The sequence below is a fragment of the Elgaria multicarinata genome, chromosome 3, assembly GCF_023053635.1.
Source record: "Elgaria multicarinata webbii isolate HBS135686 ecotype San Diego chromosome 3, rElgMul1.1.pri, whole genome shotgun sequence".
In the NCBI taxonomy this organism is placed as follows: Eukaryota; Metazoa; Chordata; class Lepidosauria; order Squamata; family Anguidae; genus Elgaria; species Elgaria multicarinata.
In genome coordinates, this window is record NC_086173.1 from 89,019,772 (window position 1) to 89,030,471 (window position 10,700).

The following is a 10,700-nucleotide window of genomic DNA, read 5'->3' on the forward strand; positions in this document are numbered from 1 at the left end:
TATTTTAGGCTGCACATGTAATCCATGCAATGCTTGCACACCCTTTACAGATGGCCCCTGCTTACATTTGCAAGATGCTTGGCATTATGTGTATTTAGGAGAAAATGTTCACACTGTTCCAAATCTGGCTTCTATCTCTGATAAAAATAACAGTACCAAGTCTTCTATATCACCAACCACATGCACCGAAGCGATCAGGAGGCCACATCGACAGACTTTTTCCCAGAGCAAAAACATTACATCCTTTAAGATTATTTATGGTCAGTATGTCATGAGGCAAGAGCAAACACAGAGCAGCTCCTCTCCCAAAGAAGGCATTTGCAAACACCTTTCACATCTTAAGTACAATTTGGTTTGAGCTTTGGTTAGCAGATAAGACCTTGTCCCAGACAACAACTTTTTCCCCTAGTTCCTGGATGGCCTGCATAAGACATCTTCATGGTATTGTATCTTACTATAATGTGCATGAATCATGATCTTACTTGACAATATGTTAAAATAAGGAAGCTTTAGTAAGGCACTGTCTCCATATCCCACTAAGCAGTGGGTCAGAGATGGGAAATAAAAGGCACTGTAGGGTTCCCAGTACAAATAAGCACCAGTCTGGCAGGTACCCAAAGTGGGAGGTGAAAATGAAAATGGGATAGTTTCGAAGTGAGAGGACAAAAGGAAGTGGGATGGTTTGGCTAAAGTCAATGATGTCCACCTGAACAGATGTGGAAGGATAGCCCATCCCACTTTGAGCACTGGGTATAGGGGGAAATGAGATTGCCCTACTGATTTGATGTGCATCTCCTTCCTCCTCACCACCACCCACCCCGCTTCTTGTTACTTGGCACTGGACCCTTTCAACGTTGCATTTGGCAAGAGGCCGCCCCTCCTCAGATGCGGTTCGACATCAGCCTGGTGTTCAGCTTCCGGAAGAAGGAGCGCAGCTTGCAGATCTTGCATTTCTTCTTCCGCTTTTTATTTTTCAGTTTTCCGTGTCCTCCCTCCCACACTTCTTCCTCGCCGGTTGCCCAGGGTCCCCAGGCACCACCATTGAAGTCCGGGTGAGCTCGAGGGTTTTCTGCCGGATATCTGACCGGGATGGCAGTCTGGTTGTAGCGGACAAGTCTGATGAGGAGAGCCCGGACGATATCGGGCCGCTGCTCTGCCAGGTCGTAGCGCTCGTACGGGTCGGCCGTGATGTTGAAGAGCCAGACCGATTTGCGTACCCCATCCGTCAGGCGCTCGAGGTTCCACCAACTCCCTGGGAAGTTGGTCAGAGTCTGTGGTGGGATCCAGTCACTATAGCCAGGGTCTCCAGTGAGAAGCTTCCAGTCCCCAACCCGTATCGAGGCTTGTACTGCTGTGTTCCAGATGCCAAAGCCACTCTCCAAAGAGCCATATCTGGCGTGGTTATAAAGAGGGTCGATGTTGTGCAGGATTTCCGTACGGGGACACTCTTTGCCCTCGCTGATGGCCGGCCACACATTGTACCCATCCAAACCATCTGCTTCAGACATGTTGCCCCGAGCCAAGGTCACCAGAGTCGGGTACCAGTCAGTTATGTGAATGAGCGCCCGGCTGGTCCTCCGCTTGCGTTTAAGCAACGGGCTGTGGACAAACCCAATGCCACGGACTCCTCCTTCCCAGTAGGTCCCTTTGCGGCCTCGCAGCGGCCAGTTGCTTCCCCCAGAGAAAGTCTGCCCGCCATTGTCTGTGGAGAATACAATCACGCTGTTGTCATAGTAGCCGTACTTCTTGAGCGCCCAGGTGATGTTCTTCACTGCTTCATCCATGCACGTGACCATGGCCGCGTATTTACGGCGCGCAACGTTGCCCATGGAGCGGTAGCGGTAGATGTACTCCTTTGGGGACTGCAAGGGTGTGTGCACAGCTTGGAATGCCACGTAGATAAAGATGGGGTCCTTAGAGTTGTGGGAAGCCAGGATCTTGTTGACACGCTGAGTGTAGAGGAAGGTGGAATATTTGCCACTTTGCTCCCAGGCCACATTTTCCCCATCATGAAGGTCGTAGCCACAGACCCCAGGCCCATCACAGTTATCGTAGGTATAATAATCCACGTTTCCTGTCAGTGATCCCAGGAAGGTGTCAAAACCCCTCCGGGTGGGCAGGCACTCTTTCCGATAGAATCCCAAGTGCCACTTGCCCACCATGTGCGTGGAATAGCCAGCTTCCTGCAGTTTCTGGGGGAGAGTAACCTGGTTCAAAGGCAAGCAATTGGGTTGCCGGGGACGGATGATGGAGTGCTGAAGACCTGTGTGGATTTGGTACCTAGGAAGAGGGGAACGGAAGGCAGAGAAAACGTCATGAATTGCAACTCCCACAAAAGCTGCATTTTTCTGTGTGGGTGGTGGGTGGATAAATTTGCCCACCAGAACATTTGACTGGGTTTACACAACATTCTAACCCACATTCAGTGGTTGAGTATGGAATGTTTGTTGAACCATGGGTTAGCATATTGTCTGAACCCAAGATATTTTCTGCAGCGTGGTCTGTTAACCATGCAATGTGGCTTATTTTTCTCAAACAAGCCACCTTGACAACCCATGGTTTATTGTTGGGTTGTTCAGGGTGCTTAACACGCCACCTTGTGGGAAATGTCCTGGGTTCAGACAACATGCTAACCCATGGTTCAACAGCAACCCACACTCAATTACTGAGTGTGGGTTTGCATGTTGTGTGAACAGCCCCAATGTGTGAAGGTCATGGTGCATTTTTCAACTACACTGCAAGTCCACATTTGCAACACAAAGGTCAGATGGACATACTAGCCTGTCAAGCCTTCCAGCTTGCTCCCTCCTCCTGCCCACCAGCGCTATCGCTGCTGCCGCTGCCTCTAGGTGAGAGAGGCAGACCACATTGTTTCCTTCCCTGAGCCAGAGGTAGCAGAAGCAACAGGAGCAAATGATGGAGCAAGCTGGAAAGGGGCAAGGCTCAACCACCTGCGATGCTTTCTCAACACTTCTGAAAAGCTGCATGCGATTCTGCCCGGGGAACTGCACACATGCACACACGCATACACATGCACACATCCTAATGATCCTGATACAAATAGCTCTTTCCTCACTGCTAGGGTCACTGATCTCATCCTCTTTCCTTACTGATCTCTTCCAGCAGGCCTACCCAGTTGAATTTTAAGATGCCTCTTAATAATGTATTAGTTTATCAATTATACATATTTTATGGTGTTTTGTATTTGTGTTGTACCCCACCTCAATCCAGTGGGAGAGGCAGATAAGAAATAAATATATTATTATATTATTATTCTAGAAGGCTCTTCACTTCCTCCCCCAGAGATCCTCGTACAGATTTATTGTTTCCTTGCTGGAAAGAGCAATCTGTACTGCTGGCGGCAATGCAGGGTGGGGGAGGGGAGGGGAGGGGTGGGGGAGCAGGGGGCGGCACTTGGCAACATAAGAAGAGACGTGGTGGCTCAGACCAAGGGTCCATCTAGTCCAGCACTCTATTCATACAATGGCCAACCAGGAACTCACAAGCAGGGTATGGGTGCAACAGCATTCTCCTGCCCATGTTCCTCAGCAACTGGTGTATATAGGCTTACTGTGACAGGATCATTGCACCCAAGGGCCACCGTTAAAGCCTTGAGGGCTGCAACTTGTCCACCCCTGAGATAGATGCACAGAAGTGTGGAAGGAGTGTCTGTAAGCCCCCTTTTTATACAACACCAATCTTCAGCCTCAGTGGAATTCTAACGTAATTTCTAGAAATTCATGACAATATCTCAAAACGTTGCACGGGTGATTCATAGCATTAGAGAATTAAACTGGGAAGGCCCCCGTTTCTATTAACGTAATTGGTCAAGGGTGAACGATGAGCCTCAAAGGTCATGTAATAATTTAATCTTGCATATATTAATACTACCTTAGGTAAGGCATTCCAAATGGAATAATTTGATATATTTTCAGGATTACAAATGAAGAAGTCAAGAATCAGTTTGCCAAGAGGCTTAGTGTAGGCAACAGGCCAGGCAGTAGCAATCTTACAGTTCCACTGACACTGCCTGCACCCCTAAAACACTGAGACATTGAATAATCCTGATTCTGCACAGTTACCACTGATGGGTCAGCAGCTGCCAAAATGGTTTTAGGGTTGTTGTTATTTCTTTTACACATGAAAGATTCCAGACAGACTCAGAGCTGCAATCAGCAGGACATATCTTTCTGGAGTCAGAATGTGGAATTTAAGCAGCATTACCCATGAAGATTCACAGTAATTCATATCTTAACCCACATGTTCCTACTCACTCTGCACAAAGGATCAGTCCAGGGGAGAATATTATTATTGAATACTTTAATTACTTTGACAATTACTTTTATTTATAACCTTCCCAAGGACTGGCTGATCCTTTTGAAACTTTAAAATTAAAGGACTCCAGGCGAAATCCAGAACCTTGCAAGAAGTATAAGAACGATTAGGCATTATCTATTCCTATACATATCTACTCAAAAGTAAACCAACAAGAGCTCAATGGGGCTTACTCCCAAGGAAAATGGGAATAGGTTTGCAGCCCTAATCACATTGTTATCCCTCAGAAATCCACCATGTTACCCATTCTAGAGGGCTAAGGATGCAATCCTATGCATGCTTAGACAGAAAAAACTCCTACAATTCTTGCGGTTGGCTGGAGCATGTTGGGAGTTGTAGATCTTTTTTCTGTCTAAACATGCATAGGATTGTACCCTAACTTTGTTAGTCTATTACAGAGAAGAAGAAGAAAAGCAAAAAGCATAGAGACGTGTGGCACCTTAAAGACTATTATTAAAGGTTTATTTGGCATAAACCTTCATGGACTGGAGCCCCTGTCATTAAATGCATGAAAATGGGTTCTAGTCCACAAAAGTTTGTGCCGCTATGACCCTGTTCAGACGACACGCTAAGCCATGGTGGTTAAGCATTTTAAACTAAACGTTATGGCTTAGCGTGTCATGTGAACCATTCCTAACCATGGTGGCTACATAATCACACTCACTAATCATTTGTTGAAAAGGCTTAGCAGCCTAACCATGGCTTAGTGTGTTATCTGAACAGGCCCTGTAAGTCTTTCAGAATTTAAGGTACCACCGTATTTTCTACTACATTTTGTTTTACCCCAACCCTAAGCATTTATGCCCATGGAATAACCAGGTGACTGTGTGTGTATATAGCGGAGGGAATCCGTGATTTATTTTACATTCCCACCAATCCCGTCCAAACACACACAATCCAGTTCCCAGGTTTGGCACACTCTAACACAAGCAAAGAGAGAAAAACTATTGTACAGCACAGACCTATACATAGCTGCTCAGAAGCCAGCCCGAGTTCACAGGACTTATTTCCGGAAAGTGTATAGCAGGGCAGGATCTACACTACTGCTTTAAAATGCTTTATAACAGTAGTGACAACTGTTGGGGCCCAGGACACACTCCATACACAGTTTTCAAAGTGTTTTATTCTGCTTGGTGTAGATCTGGACCAGACCTCATTGACCTGGCATTTTTCAGATGTTCTGAACAACAGCTCCCAGCATTCCTGACCATTGGCAGTGCTGATGGGAGCTGAGGCCCCAAAGATTTGGATGGCAAAAGCTTGGGGGTGGCTAGTGTATAGGCTTGCAGACACAGTCATCTAAAGAGAGATCTCACCCTCCCTCCAAACCTATTTGCAGACAGTTAAGACTACAGTCAACTTGCCAATTATTCACCCAAGCACTGTTATTTTTGTATTGAGTCTTTGTTTTATACAAGACAGCCCTATCCAGGTGCTAAGAGGATGTTCTGCTTCTTTCCTGGCATTGCTGACTGTCCAGTCCCCTGGAAACAGAATATGTAAAAAGTGTGGTAGCCGCTCCCTAGCATAGTCACCTTGACTCACAGGGAGTCCGTTGTATTCACCCTATCACCAGGGGTGGGAGATCATCCGTTCCCCAATCCTGAAAGTATTTTCCTTTATAAGGCGTGACCACAATTAGTTCTGGCCTTCCTTTTTTGGCCCTTCTCTTGCCCCGGCCTGTGCAGCCTCAGAAGGTCATGCTTGTTACTTCATTCTTCGTCCTGCGCCTAAAAAGAGCTTGGGTGATGGACTTAGGGGGTTACTTTGCTTCCTGGTCCTTAGGCTGCAGATAAGATCATTGCAAATCTGGCATATCAGAATGGTTTGAGGAACTGGGGGCTCGTCCACATGGGCGCTTTGCCCCTGGATTGCTTTGAAGTGGCGGCACATGATCTACATGATGCAGCCGCCACTCCGAATCAATCCAGGGGCAAAGCCCCAAAGCTCCTCACTAAAGAAGTCTGGGATTTACCCTGACTTTTTCAGATTGGAGCAAGGCTCTGTGTCTCTGTGGGCGCTGCAGCAGCAGTGCCAGGAAACCCTCAGCTGCGCTTCTTCCCATGTAGACGCTGGGAAGGAGAGTCAATGCAGCTGCGCCCCACTTCGTGCTGCCAGGCGCAGCATTATTGAAGTCGCATAGAAGAGGGCTGGGACAGTGCAGTGCAGAGTTCCAGTTCAGAAAGTTTGTTGTGGTGGTTTTGGAAGCTTTAGGATTGGTTTGTATGCAGCATCAATGCAGCAGTGAACTTAGGACTGCAGGGCTGGGGTAATTTGACAGTGCACTCACATGATGCCTTCTCTGCTCAGATGCTGTGCTCCAGTTAGCAGAAGAAAAGCACATAGTTCATTTGCTGAACATAGAGCCTTCTTCAGCTTCTGCCATACAAGTCTGTGTTCCCTGTTATTCCACTGCTAAGTATGCACCACTCATTAGGGACGGCATTGGAAGAGAAATCTGAAGTCTTATTCACACACAAGCACAGATTTTTGGAAGCTGGGAAGTCGAACCGTTCCCCCTCCCTTTCTACTCTGTCCATGTGCTTGAACCTACAGCGCAGATTGTGAGGCTGTAATTCTAATGGCTCAGAAGTTAACTGGACAGTAAATTAAGTGTAATATATGCCCCGTAACTGAGCACTCTTTGCTCATGTTGCAGACACACTACAGAAAGGGGCCTCTCTGCTTCATGAATCAGGATTTGCAGCAGCCCCTGGGCATAGCAGCTCATTTAATTGGAACACATGCAAGTAAAGAAGGTTAGGGTCACAGTCTTAGACCCCAGGGACAGCTACCACACACATCTATATAGCCATCATAGCCACATTCCTGCTCTAAGCTTTATCTTTTATACATTTTTTCTTATTTATTTATTAAATTTATATACCGCCCCATAGCTGAAGATCTCTGGGCGGTTTACAAAAGTTAAAAACAGTGAACATTAAAAAGTATACAAAATTTACTCATACAATACTTTTGGTGGTCTGTGCCGGTCCAGTAACTTTAATCAGAATAGTAGCAAGATCCTGCCTCAAAGTATTCTATAAAAGTGGGGGTAAATTCCTCTCACTGTTCAGAAAATCAACCTTGAATGATCTCAGGCAAAATTAAAGAAAGAGAGGGGGTGTGGCATGCTGTCTGATGAAATCTGTGTATTCACCCAAATCCACTTGTTAATACTAACAATATCACTTAATAGGAAAAAAGCTTTGAAATGTAGGTATCATTCATCCTTACAGTAATCCTGCAACATTGGCCAGTACTATTCCCATATTACAAGTAAGAACCACATGGTGTTTAAGGCCATCCAGCTGAATCCCAACACTCCCTGAATCAGGTCACACCCAACAGTCTCTTTGCAGTTCATTTTGCTGCTTTGGTAAAGTGAACTATTTTACCCCACTAACAGCTAGAAAGTGCACCAATATCCATCTTTAGCATCCAGAATACAAAATCAAAACATTAATTATCTGGAATCTAATATATATATATATATATATATATATATATATATATATATGCATTGTTTTTTGGAGATTCAGTTCTTAACTTAGCTTTTAAAGTCTTCCACGTCCTCTTTTGTTTTATAGAACTATTAGGAGTTACCTACAATCAATCACACACACACACACACACACACACACACAATCTTGGCTGCAGTACGTTTTGTTATATGTTTTGTTTAGGATAACCGAGACATTCCAGCTTTCCCTTTGGGGTTCTTTGTGGGGTCTTTAATAACCCTTTTCACCATGAAAAACCACCGCATTTTAACCCTGATGATAAGTGTCAGGGCGGTGGCCTGGGGCAGGCATTTCTCCTGGCGTTTCCAATAGCCAAAGGCTCCCTTTGCCGGCCAAAGCAGCCTCTTGCAGCTCTTACCTCCCTGTGATCAGCTGGCTCCTGGAAGGAGTGCAGATGGGCTGGATGTAATAATTCTCCAGCTTCACCCCTTCCGCCGCCAGCCTGTCCAGCGTTGGAGTCTGGATATCTGAGCCATGGTAGCCCACGTCATGGTAACCCTGGTCGTCCGTTAGGATAAAGATGACGTGAGGCGGCCTGGCGGGAGCAGCAGCAGCAGCAGCAGCCGGGAGAGGCTTCCCCATGGAGGAAACATCGGCTACCAAGCCCGGCTTCACCCAGTCCCAGGACAGGTAGCCAAAACTGAGCAGGCTGACCAGGGAGAAGCCAGTGAGGGCGTACACAGCCATGCTGGACCGCGCATTGAAGAGGCACGACGGCTATTGTCCCACCAGCATCTTCTGTCCGCAGGACGAGATCTCTTTTGGTCGCGGACCCTTTCGCTCGGGGGAAGCAACTTGGAGGGTTTCATCCACAAATGCCCGGCGCGGTTGGAAGGGCGGAGGGAAAGGGGGAGGGGGGTTGGCGACGGCGGTGGGGAGGAAGAAAGAAAACAATCTTCCAGCCGAACTAATTCAAACCACAAGAAGGGAACCTTCCCTAGCGATTTTATTAATCCCAGCCCTGGGATGTTAGAAGGGGCTTCCCGCTAAGGCAAAAAGTTCTCCCTCGGGTTTCCAAACGCGCGCGCGCGCGCGCTTGAACCCCCACCCCCAAGTTGGGATTTTGCCTCCTTCCCCCCCCCCACACACACACCAAACCCCGATTTGCGGGCTGAGTGTCTCAGAGTAAGACGATCTTTTCGTTTGAACGTCTGCCGAAGGTGGTGCTAAAGTTCGGCCCCATCACCGCCACCGCGGAGACCCCTCCTGCTCCCTTCTTCTGGCTTCCCTTCCTCTCCACTTGATCGTGATGGAAATTCTTGGCCAAGACACAGAATCTCCTTCTCATTTGCCCTCCTAGCTTTGGGTTTTGTTTTTTTTTCTCGTCGCGCCCTATCCGATAAAGTTTTCTCACATGAGCCCTACAGAATCTCCAACTTCCCTTTCCCGCCCCGGGGTTTCGCTCTCGCTCAGACTGCACACAAAACGTTGAAAGCCGAGCCAGGCAGAAAAGGGGGGGAAACCCCACTTTCAGAGCAAAGGCGTGAAGAATGCAAGGAGTTGTAAAACATCTGCCCGGGATATGGCTTAAGCAGCCAGGTTTATGGGGAGCCCGGACGAGTCTGCCCCGCCCAGTTCTGTCATTGATTCAAGGGAATCAGCCGGCCCTGGTGGGGAAGGGAGGGAGCGCAGGCTCTTCCAGGGTCCTAGGACGAGTTGTATTCTCGGCTGCCTCCAGTTCCAGCAGCGCAGCTCTGTGAGTGTCCATCATTCAGCAAACTACCCTCTAGGATGTGTAAACTGAGCTGAATTGCATATAAAGGCTTCGTACTGTTTGCAGTTTTGCCTCCATGAAGTCAAAACTAGGGCTGTGCTCCGCTTCGTTTCAGAGGGTAGAAGCAAGAGCAAGGCGGCCTGATTCGCCTCCGACAAAGGCAGAGACAAAACGGGTCTGGGGGGCAGCGGTTCGAGGCGAAGAGAAGCGAGACCAAGCGGATCCTTCGCCTCGATCCGGTGCTCTGAAAAAAAGGTAAGTGGGGGCTTACCTGGCGCTGCCACAGTCCATGTGGCGACGGCAACAGAGCCAGGTAAGGGGGCAAGGGGGAACGGTTTTACCTGAGTCCGTTGCATTCTGGCAGCAGCTTCACCTGAGCCCCAGGACTCAAACTGGAAGACCAGGCTGCAATCGTGGCCTGCCCTTCCGCTTTGAGCCTCAGCCTCAAGTGAAGCTGTTGCCAGAACGTGAATGATGCAGGTAAGGGGGGAGGAGGGAGGGGGTCTTACCTGGTGGGGGAGGCACCACCGCAGTCCATGCAGCGATGGCGGTGGAGCCAGGTAAGGGGGCAGGGGGGAAGGGTCTTACCTGAGTCTGTCGTGTTCCGGCAGCAGCTTCACCTGAGCCTGAGGACTCAAACTGGAAGACCAGGCCGCAACAGCCTGGTCTTCCTGTTTGAGTCCTCGGGCTCAGGTGAAGCCGCTGCCAGAACATGACGGACGCAGGTAAGGGGAGGAGGGCCTTACCTGGCGCCGCCTCCGCCACCACAGTCCGTGCGGCGATGGCGGTAGATCCAGGTAAGGGGGCAGGGGGAAGGGTCTTACCTGAGTCCGTTGCATTCCAGCAGTGGCTTCACCTGAGTCTGAGGACTTTGAGTCCTCGGGCTCAGGTAAAGCAGCCGCCGGACCGCGACGGACGCAGGTAAGGGGGGAGGAGGGAGGGGACCTTACCTGCTGCCGCCACCGCCGCCACTGCGGAGCTCCAATTCTGATCCGGAACTCTGCAGCGGAACGGACCATAGGCGGATCAACGTGGGGTAGAACAGAACTGATCCGGAATTTGCGGATCGGGTGCAGAGCGGATCGGGGGTCCATGCACAGCCCTAGTCAAAACACGATTCTAGTATG

The 10,700-nt window shown here is 48.7% G+C and overlaps 1 protein-coding gene across 1 annotated transcript; it reads right to left on the reverse strand.

Annotated features, from left to right (window-relative positions):
* Nucleotides 1–848: 848 nt before the first annotated feature.
* Nucleotides 849–8,546, reverse strand: ARSI (arylsulfatase family member I). The gene is made up of 2 exons (XM_063123318.1): nucleotides 8,218–8,546; nucleotides 849–2,280 (listed from the first exon to the last, which is right to left on the reverse strand). Exons 1-2 carry the CDS (start codon nucleotides 8,544–8,546, stop codon nucleotides 882–884), a joined length of 1,728 nt encoding a protein of 575 aa, XP_062979388.1. The 3' UTR covers nucleotides 849–881.
* Nucleotides 8,547–10,700: the final 2,154 nt, after the last annotated feature.